We start from the raw sequence: 17,041 nt of genomic DNA on the forward strand, positions 1-17,041 counted from the left end.
TTCTGGCCGGGTCAGCGATGACGCTGAGTCCGTGCACGTGCCCAGCCTCCATCTGCGGGAAAGACTCTGAGCATGCACATGTGTGAGTCTGTGTCCAGTGGTCTGTGGTCAGCCTGGCAGAAGCGCCCGTGGGAAGTCCCCACGCTCTGACTCTGCCCCCCACCCCTCCTTTTCCTCCTGAGCGTCTCAGCGTCCTGGCCCCCGAGAGTGGCTCCCGGCCGAGCCGTCCTGGTGGGGTCTGGCTGCAGTCTGCACGCCCCCAGGCCTGAGGGGCAGCAGGTGTCCCAGCCCCCGACGTGGGCACCTCCCTGTAGAATCAGGCTCCCTTCTCGTCTCTCATTTATATTTTGTAGTTTTCAGTGGGAGGACTTGCGTCTCTTCTACCTGATTTATCATGAATGTCGGATGTATTCTGGTACTGCTGTAAATTGTTATCTTTGTAAAAATTTTGTTTCCTGTTTAGCGCTGGCCTACACGGGTCAGATTGGCTCTTGCCCACGGCCTTGTGTCCAGCACTGTGCTAACTCTACTGAGTATCTGATCGGGACCGACATGGGCTTCCTGTGGTGATCACACTCCCTGGGAGTCAGCTCAGCTTCTCAGTTTCTCATCCTCACCACGCCTTCCACCCTAGGACCGTGGGACATAGCACAGCATCGAGCAGACTCAGCGAGATGGTCCTCTGGGCTGAGTTCCCAAGGTGAGCAGTTGGGCTTCGCTTCATCACGGTCAAGGATGATTTTGCTGTAGATTTTTATAGGTTAATGAAGTTCGCTTTTATTGCTAATTTGGCAAAGGCTCTTTTTTGTTTGTTTGTTTAAAAGGGGCTTCCGAGGTGGCCCTAGTGGTAAAGAACCCTCCTGCCAATGCAGGAGATGAAAGAGATGCAGGTTTGATCCCTGGGCCTGGGAGATCCCTGGAGGAGGGCATGGCAACCCACTCCAGTATTCTTAGCTGGAGAATCCCACAGACAGAGGAGCCTGGTGGGCTATAGTCCATGGGGTTGCAAAGAGTCAGACATGACTGAAGCGACTTAACAGACACACTTATTATTATTATTTTTTTTTTTAAAGAAAATCATTTTTCGGCTGGGTTGAGTCTTCACTGCAGTGGGTGGGCTTCTCGTTGCAGCATGGGGGCTTGGTTGGCAGCAGGTGGGATCTTAGTTCCCTCACCAGGGGCTGAACCCACGTCCCCTGCATTAGAAGCCAGATTCCTAACCACTAGACCACCAGGCAGTCCCTGCCAAACCTTTTAAAATCACAAACGGATGTTGAATTTTATCGAATGTGTTTTCTGCGTCTGTGAATAAAGGGGGTTTGACTCCCTTTATTCTGTTACTGTGCTCGTGTCTCAGTCAGACTAGCTCTGTGCCTGGGAGCAGACCTACCCGCCTCTGACACACCCTGTCTTGCAGATGTCCTTCATCTCCGTGGCTGATATTTTCTGTGGGGATTTTTGCATTTATTTTCACTGGCCATAAATTTGTTTTTCCCATGATGCCTTTACATCAAGGTTAGATTTTTCACCTCATGAAACAATTGGGATGTGTTTCTTCTTTTTCTATTTTCTGGAAAGTTTTTGTAAAATTCACACGATTTCTTCCTTAAATGTTTAGTGGAATTCTCTGTGAAGCCATACGACCATCTGGACCTGAGGCTTTTCTTTAACGGTAAAGTTTTAAATGATAGATTCAATTCTTTAATGGTTCAGTTCACTTCAGTTTAGTCGCTCAGTCATGTCTGACTCTTTGCGACCGAGTGGATGGCAGCACGCCAGGCCTCCCTGTCCATCACCAGCTCCTGGGGTTTACTCAAACTCGTGTCCATTGAGTCAGTGATGCCATCCAACCAACTCATCCTCTGTTGTCCCCTTCTCCTCCTGCCCTCAATCTTTCCCAGCATCAGGGTCTTTCCAAATGAGTCAGCTCTCCGCATCAGGTGGCCAAAATATTGGAGTTTCAGCTTCAACATTAGTCCTTCCAATGAACATCCAGGACTGATCTCCTTTAGGATGGACTGGTTGGATCTCCTTGCAGTCCAAGGCACTCTCAAGAATCTTCTCCAACACCACAGTTCAAAAGCATCAATTCTTTGGCACTCAGCCTTCTTTATGGTCCAACTCTCACATCCACACATGACCACTGGAAAAACCATAGCCTCAACCAGATGGACCTTTGTTGGCAAAGTGTCTCTGCTTTTGAATATGCTGTCTAGTTTGGTCATAATTTTCTTCCAAGGAGTAAGCGTCTTTTAATTTCATGGCTGCAGTCACCATCTGCAGTGATTTTGCTGCCCCCCAAAATAAAGTCTGCCACTGTTTCCACTGTTTCCCCATCTATTTCCCATGAAGTGATGGGACCAGATGCCATGATCTCAGTTTTCTGAATGTTGAGCTTTAAGCCAAGTTTTTCACTCTCGTCTTTCAGTTTCATCAAGAGGCTCTTTAGTTCTGCTTCGCTTTCTGCCATAGGTTTTTGTCATCTGCATATCTGAGGTTATTGATATTTCTCTCAGCAATCTTCATTCCAGCTTGTGCTTCCTTCAGCCCAGCGTTTCTCATGATGTACTCTGCATAGAAGTTAAATAAGCAGGGTGACAATATACAGCCTTGATGTACTCCTTTTCCTATTTGGAACCAGTCTGTTGTTCCATGCCCAGTTCTAACTGTTGCTTCCTGATCTGCATACAGATTTCTCAAGAGGCAGGTCAGGTGGTCTGGTATTCCCATCTCTTTCAGAATTTTCGACAGTTTATTGTGATCCACACAGTCAAAGGCTTTGGCATGGTCAATAAAGCAGAAATATATGTTTTTCTGGAACTCTCTTGCTTTTTCAATGATCCAGCGGATGTTGGCAATTTGATCTCTGGTTCCTCTGTTTTTTCTAAATCCACCTTGTCCATCTGAAAGTTCACGGTTCACATTTTGTTGAAGCCTGGCTAGGACGATTTTGAGCATTACTTTACTAACGTGTGAGACGAGTGCAATTGTGTGGTAGTTTGAGCATTCTTTGGCATTGCATTTTTGGGGGATTGGAATGAACACTGACCTTTTCCAGTCCTGTGGCCACTGCTGCGGTTTCCAAGTTTGCTGGCATATTGAGTGCAGCACTTTCACAGCATCATCTTTCAGGATTTGAAGTAGCTCAACTGGAATTCCATCACCTCCACCAGCTTTGTTCATAGTGATGCTTCCTAAGGACTGCTTGGCTTCGCATTCCAAGATATCTGGCTCTAGGTGAGTGATCACACCATCATGGTTATCTGGGTCTTTAAGATCTTTTTTGTACAGTTCTTCTGTGTATTTTTGCCACTGCTTCTTAATATCTTCTGCTTCATTAGGTCCATACCATTACTGTCCGTTATTGTGCCCATCTTGGCATGAAATGTCCCCTTGGTATCTCTAATTTTATTGAAGAGATCTCTAGTCTTTCCCATTCTATGTTTTCTTCTATTTCTTTGCACTGATTGCTGAGGATGGCTTTCTTATCTGTACTTTGGAACTATTCTTTGGAACTCTGCATTCAGATGAGTTTATCTTTCCTTTTGTCCTTTGCTTTTCGCTTCTCTTCTTTTCACAGCTATTTGTAAGGCCTCCTCTGACAGTCATTTTGCTTTTTTGCATTTCTTTGCATTTCTTTTTCTTTAATGGTTATACAAGTCTTAAAGCTGTTCCTGCATTTTCATAGGTCAGTCTTGTTAAGCGGTGCTTTCCTAGGGCTTTGTCTGTCTCATCTAGGGTCTCAGACTCACTGGCATGTTGTGTGGATCTCCTCTTTATCTTTCTAGTGTCTCTGGCGTCTGTCATAATGCCTCCCTCAATTCCCGACGTTTGTTGCTTCATTTTGTCTCGATTAGATTTGCCAGGGCAGTGCTGATCATACTGAGTTTATTAAAGAATGTATATTTAATCAACATTTTTAATCTTCATTATTTCATTTAATTTACTTGGGGGAAGGTTCTAATTACTATTATTTTTCAAAATTCTTGTGATGGATGTGTAACTCACCGATTTTCAACCTTTTCCTATGCTTTTTTAAAAATCGTATTTATTTTGGCTGTTGGGGTCCTTGTTGCTGCCTGGGCTTCCTCTGTTGCAGTGAGTGGGGGCTGCTCTGTGGTTGTGCCAGGGGTTCTCCCTGTGGGGAGGGAGCACGGGCTTGTTTCGGAGCACGGGCTCTAGGGTGCACGGGCTTCCAGAGTTGGGGCTCCAGGCTCTAGAGCGCAGGCTCAGTGGCTGTGGTGCCCGGGCCTAGCTTCCCGGACCAGGGAGCAAGCCTGTGTCTCCTGCACTGGCAGGCGGATTCTTTCCCACTATGCCACCAGGAAGTCGGCTTTTTTCTCTTCTATAATTTATTTAAAGCTATAAGTTTTTTCTAAACACAGTTTTAGCAAGACAAGGTTTAACCTGTTTTAACTGAGGTCATTACCTATAACATCATGTGAGTTTCGGGCGTGCAGCATGGTTATTTTATATTTGAATGTTGCAAAATGATCACCACAGTAAGTTTATCACCTCACACAGTTACCGCTCTTGGGGAGGACCTTTAAGATCTGACGACACGGCCTTCCCTGACGTGCAGCCTCCTTGACCGCTGAGCGGGCCGTGTCTGTTTCTTGGGGAGGACTTTTAAGATCTGACAACACGGCCTTCCCTGACGTGCAGCCTCCTTGACCGCTGAGCGGGCCGCGTGTGTGTTTCCGTTGGTGCTGCTGCGGAAAGCAGCCTTCCCCCTGTTGTGACCACCTGCTGCAGGGCCCGGCCCAGGGACATCTGTGCTCCCAGGCTGGGGGCTCGTGAGGGTCCTGACTGTGCCATTGCCAGACAGAGATGGCGTTCTCACCGGGTGGCCAGGCGGATCTTCCTGCTGGTTCACGGGACAGGCCCGGGTGCTGGGGGCCTCCAGCCTGCCTTCCCGCAAGCCCTCCCCACGCTGGGCGCCTGCTGCCCTGACTGAGGGTTGAATGACTGGAACCTGCTGTGCCTCCCGCAAGCCCTCCCCACGCTGGGCGCCTGCTGCCCTGACTGAGGGTTGAATGACTGGGACCTGCTGTGCCTCCTTTCAGGCTGTCCGTGAGTGGCTCCTGCCGAGGACAGCAGAGGCCTGGCACTCAGGGTTGGGTTCCGCTGCTTCCCTGCTGGCCAGTGGCCAGTGGCCCGGGGCCTCTCGCTGGCTGGAACCGGGACCCTTCAAGAGTTAGCCTGCCACCCGTGGGTGGGGCATCTTCCCACTCCACCCTCCCATCCCCCCATCCCACCCTGCAGTGCTCTGGATTCTCTGCAGGCTTTCTGCTTCTTTGCCTAAGCCTAACCCCTTTGTATTAATAACAGGAAGGGGGTCCCTTCATCCCACAGGCTCCACGGGCAGGTCCAGCTGAGACTTTCTTCACCTGTAGACTAACACTGATCCATCATAAGCAAATGTTGATCATTAAAAACAAAATTACTCAGTTAAACCCAGCTTAAACAAGACGTTGCCAAGACACGGAGCTTGTTGGTTACTTTCCCCACGTGAGACGCAGAACTGACTTTGTGCCATGAGTCCCCGTGAGCAAGATGCTGGAATTCCACCGTCTTTCCTGGATGGATGCTGATGTCTCACGTTTCTTGAAAAATAGCAGAGGCTCCATTTCATTCACTTCAATGTGGTACAATTCTCAAAAAGAAAAAATAGTTGAGATTCAGATACATAGTTATGTTTTTCCTCTTTTGTCTATTTCTTCACATACTGAACCCAATGGCCCTCAGGCAGGGTGGGAAGCAGGGCACAGGAATCGCCTGGGGTCTGTCTCCCCTTCGCTCCAAACTCCACCCAAGTTCCTGCCCTTCGGGGCTGCACTGTCTGCTCTCAGCTTCCCCTCCCCAGGGTCTCCGCAGGGCGCGGCTGTGGAGGCTCCCACGCAGCCGGGGACCTGGGCCGGGCTTCCGGGCCATCTCGGGGTCCCCGCCACTGGTCAGTGCTTCCCGCCATCCGGCTCATGGACTGGCTTTTCCCTTTTTCCTGGGGGTTCAGTTCCATCATTTTCACTCAAACCCTGATCGGGTCCTCCCAAGGTGGGGCTCGCTAGGCCTGCTGGCCGGGACCCTCCTCTTGTGATGTGTCTCTGGTGGGGGGCCGCCCCCCCTGCCAGGACCCTCCTCTTGTGATGCGTCTCTGGTGGGGGGCCGCCCCCCCCCCGCCGGGACCCTCCTCTTGTGATGCGTCTCTGGTGGGGGGCCGCCCCCCACCCCCGGAACCCGAGGCCCGACACTTCCTGTGCAGGATGTTTTCTTGCAGCTTGTGGAGAGAATTCCACATGTTAGTGAACATTCCAGAAGGTGCACCTTTCAGGCATTTGTACTCACTGCCTCAGTTTCTGGAGCCTTTGTAGGAAACGAGAGGATTGCTTCTTGCCTGTCGGCTTCATCCCAGGAGTTCCGTCCGAGGCCTTGAAGAAGTCCTCACTTGGAAATCCCCACCCATCCATCGATGCCACTTCCCTGGTCCAGGAGGCTCCCTGTGACACCCTCCTGCGAACGTGGCCCCCAGGCCCCTCTCCTGCCCCCCGGGTTCCCAGCCCATGCGGAGATCACTGGGGTCCCAGAGCCCCCCACCCGCTCTGGAGCTCTGAGGACATGGACCAAGCAGGAAAGAGCCGTGGACCGTGGGCCGCAGACAGTGAGCCGAGCCTGCCGTGGGCTTGCCATGTGAAGACAGAGGGTCTCTGGTGGATCGACCACCCCGGCCCCGCAGGTGGGGCCACGCAAGCGTGCTGTCTGAGCTGACGCCCCGGGGCCTCCGGGAGAGTCGGTGGCAGATGCTGTGTGATGCAGGAAGTCGCTTGACTTCTCTGAGCCTGCTCCCTGGGCTTGATGCGGGCATTTGACAGGTGACGCGTGAAGGGCTCCTGGCCCACGTGTTGGGTTTGGCAGAGCAGGGTGGACAGGCGGGGCGTGGAGTCTGTGGATGGAGACGGGGTGGGCCCTGGAGGAGGTGGGAAGCGGTCCCGTGTGAACCCTGGGGGCGCACTTCCTCCAGTGGGTCCTGGGTGGAGGCAGGGGAGGACGAAGGGAGGAAAGGAAGTCCCTGACCCGTCCTGAGGGCGGGGTGGGAGGGCCATTGTCCTCTGTGAACCCCATGTCTCCTGCACGTGCAGGGGTTGCTGGGGCCCCGAGCTGAGGGGCTGGAAGGGGCTGCACACCCGCGTGGACCCCTTCCTCCCCTAAGGCGCCCCCCTGCCCTTTGTAAACTGTGGAGTGCAGTGCACACTTCTGGCCCCTCGCCCAGCCATGGGCTGCCTCTGCTCTGCAGGTTGATTCTGGCGTGTCCGTCCATACTCTATCCGCTGAGCCTGGCTTGGGTCATCTCTCTGTCAGTTCTGGGTGGTTCTGTCTCTGTCGGCTCCGGCCACTCTCTGGGGAGGCCCTGGTGGATGACGGCGTGGACTGTCCTCTGAGCTGCGTGTCAGCAAGGCTTCCCCGACACCCACAATGGGGGCCCCGGGGCCCACCACCAACACCGATTCTGGCTCCCTTTAAGATTTTGGTGCTAGTCATCATGAATTTTTCCATCTTTTTTTCTTTTTGAAACATTGTATCACAATCTTACTCGTCTTGATTACTGAGTTTGGGCGCCTCTGAAATCTTGCACTGAGCATCTGCTCACCCAGGCCCCCAGGAGCTGGCTGCTCTGGCCTGTGCTCCTCACTGGCCCCACCCTGTCGGCCCCCCATCTTGCCCCCGGGGCTCTGGGCTCCTGGCCCCACTGGCCCCTCAAGCCCTGTGCCCTCTGCTTGGTCCCCAGGCCTCCCCACCCCCTGCTGACGTTCCCGCGTGCTCCCCGGAGGAGGTCTCGGCATCTGACCAGCCGTGCGGGTCCTCCTGCCTTTGCAGGCCCCCAGTGCTCGTCCAGGATCCAGCGGTGACCGTGTAGACAGGCCACACGGAGCCCACTGCTCCGCAGCCGAGTCCCAGCCACACCGGGCCTCCTGCGGGTGTGAGCAGGGCCTCCACGCCCGTGTGTATGGACCTTGGCCCGGGCTGTCTGGTGTAGCAGCTGTGGGTGCAGCTGCCTCTCAGCAACATGGCCGCCCACGTGTGGCCTTTCTGCACCCCCGGCTTCCCCGTGTCCCCGGGCTGTGCCGTCCTCCCCGCGCTGGCGTGAACATCCATGTCCTCTCACCACCTCCTATCCCAGCTTCTGGGGCCACAGACCTGGCCTCTGGCAAGCACCCTTCCCCAGCCTGCAGACCCCAGATCACTCTCAGCAAGTGGATCCGACAGGCCACTTTACATCCCCAGGCACCTGATGATTGCTCGCGGGGAAAGCTGCTGCTGAAGCCTCAGCCCAGAGAAGAACCAGGTGTGCAAGCTGGGTGCGGCCAGCAGGCCAGGGGCTGAAGCCTCGGCCCAGAGAAGAACCAGGCGTGCAGGCTGGGTGCGGCCAGCAGGCTGGGGGGTGAAGCCTCAGCCCAGAGAAGAACCGGGTGTGCAGGCTGGGTGCGGCCAGCAGGCCGGGGGCTGAAGCCTCAGCCCAGAGAAGAACCAGGTGTGCAGGCTGGGTGCGGCCAGCAGGCCGGGGGCTGAAGCCTCCGTCCAGAGAAGAACCAGGCGTGCAGGCTGGGTGCGGCCAGCAGGCCGGGGGCTGAAGCCTCAGCCCAGAGAAGAACCGGGTGTGCAGGCTGGGTGTGGCCAACAGGCCAGGGCGCACCAGCACCGCCTGGCCGGGACTCAGGTGGGTCTTGGCCGGTTGGCCCACGTCCGGCTGCTGGAGTCCCTGAGCCCTGAGGCCCACCAGTGTCCCCTCCCCGCCCGGAACCCCGAAGGTCTGGGGCCAGTGGCGGGGCTGCAGGGCTCCGGGTTCTCTCCAGGTGCTGTTGCCCCCTTCCCGCAGCTGGCTGTGCCCTGCCCAGAGCCCTGGGTCCTGGGGGCGCCTGGCCTGGCAGAGGACAGGCCTCCCGAAGCTGCGGTCCCTGCCGCTGCCCCCGCTGCCCCACTGGAGCCTGGTGCGATGGCCCAGCCTGACGGCTGCCGTTGCAAACTCGACCCAGGCCCCATGACCCGACCCCCGAGGCCACTCCTGGGCTCCCCTGCCACCCAACAGCTGGCACTCTGTCCTCTGAGCTGACTCTGTCCCAGGCTGGGGGTCCTGGGGCCCGAGACCCCCCTTGACAGTCTGTCTCATAGAGCCTGGCAGCCCATATCCCAGCCCCGCCCCTCCTGCGGGCCTGGCTGTGCCGACGCCAGCAGACCCCCAGGGGCTCCCCGGCCTGGAACGTTCAGGGGTGGCTCAGGGGCTTCTGGAGAAGTCGGAGGGTCAGCAGGGATCTCTTACTGAGCGCCAGCACTCCCTGCAGATGGCAGGGCTGGCCATGCCTGAGGGTGAATGCTTCCTAGGCCCCCGGCAGCTGGCTCCCCAACAGCGGACACCCGGGATGGACCTTCACGCTGGGGATGGACCTTGATGGGGCTGGACTGCGACGCTGGGGAGAGGGCGGCTGAGGCACCCTGAGGCCCCAGCCGGCTGACACTGTCAGAGCTGCCCTGAGGGGCAGTTAGACAGCGGCCAGGCCAGGGCAAGGGTGCTGCACACGCCCTCTGTGACAGGCATGTACTTGCACACACACTCCCATGTACACACGTGTACTCTTCTGCACTCACATGTACAACACAGATACCCCCCATGTATACAGTCACACGATTCACACACATGCACACGCATGCACTCACAAGTGCACACACATCACTCACGCATCTGCACACGTTCACTATTGTGCTCTCACGCATACACTACACACTTAGACATGCACACACCCACCCAACTCTCAACAGCACATTCAGAAGCATGTGTTCTCACAATGTACACACACGTGACAGACTTACATGTGACATGCACAGACTCACATGTGTGCACACACCAGTTCGAATAGACAATGCACAGATGCACTCGGCACACGGCCACACACGTGCATGCTCTCGCACGCGTGCAGGAGGCACACTGGCTCCACCCCTGCCTGTATGCCCTCACACAGCACTAAGTGGCAACCCAGGGTTAGCCCTCAGACAGCAGTCTGCAGCTTTGACCTCCGACCTCTCATCCTCTGGGGGGATCGTCCATGTGGGGTGCCCCCGGATGTGGTCATGTCATGGATTTTTATTCCTGGAGAACATCACTGTGGACTGTGTCACCACACTGCCCAGTGGGCTCAGGAGGCTGGCGCAGCCCCGGGACCCACGAGGTTCACCGGCTCCCATCCAGTCTCTTTGGTCTCAGGGATGAGCCGCTCTCAGCTCTGCCAGGGGCGGCGGGGCAGGAGGGCGGGGGACGCCTTCTGGAGAGGCTGGGGGCAGCCTCATGGCTCCCTGGCCTGCCCTGAGCTGGGCACCGAGGGGCCTGCCCCTCAAGGGACAGAGAGGCTCGCAGATCTCTGAACCAGCCTCACAAAGCGCCGAGGGCGGCACAGAGCTTCGTCCACAGCTCTGCGTCCACAGTGAGTGCTCAGCGCTGCCCCGGGGCGCTGGTCATGGGGGCGCGGGCAGGCAGCAGGCTGGGGGGTGGAGACGAGAGCCACCCCGCGGCGGTCACTGGTAGCTTGTCTGGTTGTCTTGTGAGGATGCAGTACTGGACACCAGGGTCCATTACAAGGTCACTGTTAAGCTTACAAGAGCCCCGGGAATCGAGGATCCTGTGCTGAGATACTGGGCAACGTGCCTGGGACCCTGGGCACGCCCGCCCCCCACCCCGGCAGGTGTGGGGAAAGATCTGGAAAGATCTGGCCCTCCTGGAGCCCCCCGCCCCCACGCAGAAGCTGACAAGGCCTGGTGATGAGGCTGCGCAGGGCAAGGAAAGCCTGGCGCTCGCGGGGCTGGGAAACACGCGTGTGCGTGGCTGTGCAGGAAGGTGTGCACGTGGGCGGTGTGTGTGACGTGTGCTGCGTGCAGTGCCTGTGACACGCACACCGCGTGTGTGCCCACGGTGTACCGTGCACGCGTGTGCACTTTGTGGCAGTGTACACGTGTGGCACGTGCACCAACACACGTGTGGGTGTGGGTGTGGGTGCACACGTGCACAGACCCGGGGGAGGGAGTCCAGGCTGCACAGGCGCACACCCTCTCCCCTCGGGCTGCCTGGGCTTCTGCCTCTGCAGGGACCCAGAGCCCCTCCTGTGGGACACGCAGCTGCCATCACAGACGGACTTCGGTCATTGACGCGTGTCCTCTGAGTCGGGGCTTTGCGCCCACATATTCATGGAAATGCTAGACCCTCTCTCTTTGTGGCAGGGACTTTATTGTTCCCAAACGCCATGGTGGGCAGGCCCCGGTCCCAACGGCGCCCGGCCTCAGAAGCCGAGTGGACATTAGAGGATGTGTGGCGGGAGTTTCCAGGGCACTGACCCCTCAGAGACCCTGCCGGCCCTGGGGGAGGCTGAGGGTCCCCGGAATGAGGCAGCTGCCTGGGGGCCTGTGATGCTCTCCGGCCTAGGGTGAACAGAGAGCCGGCCTGAGCCGAGGAGTGGGCTGAGTCCTCTGATGCTCCAGACCAACAGGCAGGCTGCCCGCCTCTAAGAACAAACCTTAACAGAACGCACACGTTGGACACTGGGAGACGGTGGTGGTGCCTCCTGCCGCGGCCAGGGCCATCGAGGCAGCAGGGATCAGACGGGTGCACGCGGGCACGCAGGGCGGGTCCTCCACCTGGCTGCCGGGGACGGGGCGCTGTGGGTTTGAAGCAGATGACTGTGGGCAGGTCTTGCTCCTGAGCGTGGGCTCCGTGGAGGCAGCTGTGTCCCAGAGCACCTTCCCCCTCACGTCCTCCCTGGGAAGGGGTGAGTGGGGGTCTGCTGAGGCTGGGTTGAGAGACGACCCCCACCCATCCAGGGGCAGAGGGCTCTGCTTTGGGGTAGTCCCGGCCGCTACACCGTTGTCTCGTTCCTCCAGGGCCCCGTGCGGATGTTGCCTGTGCTGTCTGAGCCGAAGGGGGCGGCATCCCGCACATCGCCCTTGAGCAGCCCGTTCTGGCCAGGGCCACCAAAGGGCAGCGACTGTGTCCGGCGGAGCATCTCCAGGCGCGCCGGGCCGCGGGCCGCCTCCCTGCCAGGCCGTGGCGGACAGCTGTAGAGCACGGGGCTGGGGGCGCTGCCCTCGGGCTGGCTGACCAGGGGGAAGGGGTCGCCCTGGGCACAGCAGGCCAGCGCGTGAGGGCCCACGGGGCCCTCGAGCGAGCTGGGTGGGCTTTCCGAGCGCGAGCTGCGTGGGCTGCCGTCCAGGCTGGACGGGATGTGGTAGGCGTACTCCTGCTCAGCCGCGGCTGCCCGGTGCCGGCTGAAGTAGTGCGGCTTAGTTCTGCCCTGGACGCACGTGTGCAGGTGTGTGTCGTGCTCGAAGGCGTCCCCCTCGTGCACGTGGGCCGCATCCTCCATGAGCTGCTCGCAGTGCATCTGGGCACAGCAGGGCGTGGCTGGCGACAGGCAGCTGACATGGCCTTGGGTGGCCTGCAGGTTGGTCATCTTGCAGTGGCTGGCGGATGGGTGGCCGAAGCCCAACGCCTTACTGGGACACGGCGAGTCCTGCAGGCAGGCCACCTGGCCCAGCGCGTCCCCGTTGGCGTCGAGGGCAGGGCGGGCGCTGAGCTTCGCAGGGTGGGGGTCCCGGCGGGTGGGGCAGCAAGACCACCAGCAGTGCCACACGTCGTCGCGCTTGGCACAGTGGTGGATGAGCACGAAGAGCCCCAGGGTCACGCAGAAGGCGCCGTACAGGCAGCTGAAGACCATGTCCAGGACGTGGCCCTGGGACACGGCCAGCGCCCCGAAGGTCCACGTGGCCACGAACAGGAAGAGCGTGAAGGCGGCGGCCCGCAGCTGGGCCTTGAACGAGTGCTCGTTCTGCAGCAGCGAGGCGGCCAGGCCGTCGGGGGCGGGCGGTGTGCCCCCCGGGGCCCCAGGGCCACCCTCGGGGCCCGCCAGCCGCTGCTGCTCCTCCGTCCGCTCCCTGAGCTCGTACCTGCGCTCCGGGTGGCGCCGGAGCTGGACATAGGTGCCAAGGAAGTACACGCAGGTGACCAGGGCAATGAAGGCCACCGGCCCATAGAAGGCACCCAGGCTGGGCTCCCAGGCCATCCAGCAGCTGCGGGGGAGAGGGGGGTCAGCAAGGGGTCGCTCTGGGCAGCCTGCTGGGTCGAGTAGGGCTCACTGCCTCCCTGTGGTCACGTGATAAGGAGACACCTGACCCGAGACAGCATGGCTGGGCTGGGGCGGGGAGGGGTGCAGGCAGGACAGAGCGGGGCCCCAGGGAGGGCCCAGGAGGCGCTGGGCCCGGAGAGCAGGACCTGGGGCTTTGCCCCCCAGGGCAGCTGTGGGAGGAGCACGGGGTCGGGGGTAAGGGGGGCGTGCTGGCCCCCAGGAGGCTCTGCTGAGAAGGGCGGAGGGACCGCTGGGGCAGCCCAGGGGACCAGCCCCACAGCCTTCGACCCACAGAGGTCACCGCAGGGTGGAGCTGACAGGCGGCCCCACAGTGCAGGGCCATCAAGGTGAAGGGCCCCACCCTGCCCGCCGGCCAGAGGGGCCTCAGGCGGGCCGGGCGCTGGAGGGGGCGGGAGTGAGGGAGGGGGCAGATAGCCCGCGCGGAGGACGCCTCTGTCGGCCCTCTGGGCCCCCGCACGAGGCTGGGGCTGCTCAGCCGTCCTGGGCCATCCTTCGCGCCCCACCAGGCCCTCCCTGTGCGGCCAAACCAGTCCGTACGTAGCGCGGGCGGGCGTGTGGGGGCGTGGGGGCGCCCGAGCAGGGGAAGCGGCTCTGGGCCCCTGGGAAGCGCGGGGGATTGGGGGTGCCCGGTACTCACTACGCCGCATCCTCGGCCTCCATCCCGTAGTTCCTGATGTTCGTGGCGGCCGTGACACCGCAGATGACCAGAGGGGCCCCGCCGCCGACGAGGTAGAACCTGCGGAGGAAGAGGCGCTCACTGCACCCCAGGGCAGCCCCGCAGCCCCGCTCCCTGTGCCGCCCGCGGGCAAGGCAGGGGGAGGCCCTGCTGTCCGCTGCCCATGCGGCGGCAGCAGCCCGACCTGACTGAAGAGGGCTGCTGGTGTCCGGCTGGACCTAGCCTCCCCCGCGCCCCAGCCCCTACATCCCCACCCCACGTTCCCCATGTCCCCTCCCCTACGCTCCTCCCCCACGCCCCTCCCCCATGTCCCCACGCCCCTCCCCATGTCCCCCACTCCCCCCCATGTCCCCCATGTCCCCTCCCCACGCCCCTCCCCCACGTTCCCCATGCCCCCACGCTCCTCCCCCACCCCATGCCCCTCCCCCATGTCCCCCATGTCCCCTCCCCACGCCCCTCCCTCATGTCCCTCCCCCACTCCATGCCCCTCTCCCATGTCCCCCATGTCCCCTCTCCGTGCCCCCGCTGCTCCCACACGCCCCGTCCACGTGTCCTCCCCTCGCCTCTCTGCCTGCACAGAGATGACCCTGGCCGGGCCCAGCGCGCGTGTCTGGGGGCGGCGGGCGGCGCCCTGGTTGAGCAAGAACAGAAGAACTGAAGGCCCCGGGCGGGGTCGGGCCGCGGTGGGCGGGGCGGGGCCCGCTGTGGACGGGGCGGGGCCGCGGTGGGCGGCGCGGGGCCGCGCACCCCCGGGAGACAGCCTGCCGCTGCGGTGGGTGCCTGCTCAGCCGCCCCGCCTCGGGCGCAGGTGTTGCTGGGCGGCGCTGGACGCTCTCAGCAGGTGCCCGCCGAGTCGCCCTCCGCCCGGGCCCAGGCCACACCTGTTGGCGATGTCAGTGACCGACCGGTGCGTGCGCCGGCCGGACGCCTCGGGAGGAAGCGCTCGGAGCTGCAGTTCCTTGAGCCTGGCAGTTTTCCGCGGCCTGGGGCAGGTTCTGGCGTGTGACCCTCCTGGAGGGGCAGGGACTCATCCGGGTGGGGTCGGCTCGACCCCCGGACGGAGCTGACTCTCCCGTCTGCGGGCCTTGGCCAACAGCTCCACCCAAGGGTGCTGCCCCACGTGGGATCCTGGGGGCGTGAGCGTGGGGGCCTGGCCACGAGCACGTGACTGTCACACACGCGGAGGGGGAAGCCTTGGGGGAGCCTCGGGGCCAGCGCGGGACGATCCCCACAAGAGGATGTCATTCTCAGGATGCCGCAAGCAGCCACATCACTTCGATGGCGCCAGGCCACCAGTGACAGGAACGATTCCGGGTCCACGGGGGAGAGCCGGGAGACCTACACGTGATTACCCCGGTGACGGCCGGGGCCTCTGCGCCCCCAAAAGTCTACTCCAGAAGGAAGGGCAAAGGAAAACACGTCCCAGACAAAGATGAAGCCCGGAAGGGTCCTTGTCAGCAGACCTACGCTTCAGGAAATGCCAGATGAAAGCCATCAGGCTGAAGACGTGCTGCACAAATAGAAACTCGGAGGAATGAAGTCCGTAAGAAGCACTGAAGATTTGGGTAAAGAGAAAACATTCTGTTTCCTCTTAGTTTCTTTAAAATATATATTACTGATTAAAGAAAGAATTTAACACTGCCCTGTGGAGTTTGCAGGGCTTCCCTGATGGCTCAGATGGTAAAGCGTCTGCCTTCAGTGCTGGAGACCAAGGTTCAATCCCTGGGTGGGGAAGATCCCTTGGAGGAGGAAATGGCAACCCAAGTATTCTTGCCTGGAAAATCCCATGGACAGAGGAGCCTGGCAGGCTACAGTCCATGGGATGGCAAAGAGCTGGACACGACTGAGCGACTTCACTTTCACTTGTGGGGTTTATAATATATATGGGGCAACATTGATGTCTGTAGTGGAAAGGGGGGGCACAAGGTCGCCAAGTTTCTAATTCTAATGGTTTTTACATGGAATAGTGTGACTTTCAAACTAAAGAGATGTGAAAAGGTTGTGGATTTTAATCCCTAAAGCAGCCATGAAAAGTAATAAGCAAAAAACTAATAGATAAATTAAAATGACATATTAAAATAACTCAAAAGAAGAAAATAAAAAAGGAAAGAAGGAATATAAGAAAAAAAGGAGAAAAAAGTAAAAACAGAAAACAGAGAAATGGAGACAAAACAAAAATGCCACTAAGTTTTAATGGATTAAGCATTTCAGTTCAAAGGCAGAGATCATCAGAATACATCAATAACAGCAAAAAAGCAAGACCCTGTTTTATGCTGTCTACAGTAGGAGAAAACATTTTAAATAAAAATATATAGAGTGGTTGAAAATTAATGGATGGATAAAGCTATCCACACGAACTGAGTCTAAGAGGCCAAAGTGGCTGCATTAATACAGGACAAAATAAACTTTAAGAAAAGAGAGAAAGAAGGGCATTTCGTAATGATATCCATGTTAGTTCGTAGGAAGACATTTAAACTGTAAATGTCGGGGGGCCAGAGGGAAGATTCAAAATACGTGAAGCAAAAATGGACAGAAATAATTAAAGGGAGAAATAATTCCAAAATCACAGCTGGTGTTTTGAACTCCCCTCTCTTAGCAACTGATGGGACAAGCAGGCAAAAAGTTAATAGAAGATCTAACCAATAACATTAGTCATGTTTCCCTAATGTTCTTTCTAGAAAATCACACCCAATAATTGCACAGCATGAATTCTTTTCAAGTGCACACGATCTATTAATCATCACAGATGATACGATGCTTCATAAAACAAGTGCTGATAAGTTTAAAAGCATTTAAATCATACAGAGTATATTTTCTGAGATCAAAATGAGACTAAATTAGAAGTTAATAGCAATAAGATAACTAGGCAAACCACACATATCTGAAAAATGAAATGATATACTGCTAAATAATTCACGGATGAAAGAGGAAATTACAAGGAAATCTGGAAAATATTTTAACCAAAGTGAGAAAGAAAATTCAGTATAATATTTCTGGGATGCAGCTAAAGCTGGGCTTAGAGGGACACTCGTAGCTGTGAATACTTCCATGAGAAAAAAAGAAAGGTTTAAAGTTCAATGATCAAAGATTCCACCTCAACAGGGCAGAAAAATAAAACAGCAAAGTGAACTCAGAGTAACCAGGAGGAAGGAGATGACAAAAACAGGAACAGAAATAAATGAAAAAA

At 57.7% G+C, this 17,041-nt stretch overlaps 1 protein-coding gene across 1 annotated transcript in view; it reads right to left on the reverse strand.

Moving 5' to 3' along the window:
* Positions 1-11,278: 11,278 nt before the first annotated feature.
* The window catches only part of ADGRA1 (adhesion G protein-coupled receptor A1), a 35,568-nt gene continuing 29,805 nt past the window's right edge, over positions 11,279-17,041 (reverse strand). The window contains exons 6-7 of the mRNA XM_070363395.1: positions 13,816-13,914; positions 11,279-13,101 (exon numbers count right to left, since the gene is read on the reverse strand). Of these exons, the coding sequence (XP_070219496.1) occupies positions 11,892-13,101; positions 13,816-13,914 (1,309 nt within the window). The 3' untranslated portion in view covers positions 11,279-11,891. The remainder of the gene's footprint in view (positions 13,102-13,815; positions 13,915-17,041) is intronic.

This window comes from Bos mutus, chromosome 26, assembly GCF_027580195.1.
Source record: "Bos mutus isolate GX-2022 chromosome 26, NWIPB_WYAK_1.1, whole genome shotgun sequence".
NCBI classification, from domain to species: Eukaryota; Metazoa; Chordata; class Mammalia; order Artiodactyla; family Bovidae; genus Bos; species Bos mutus.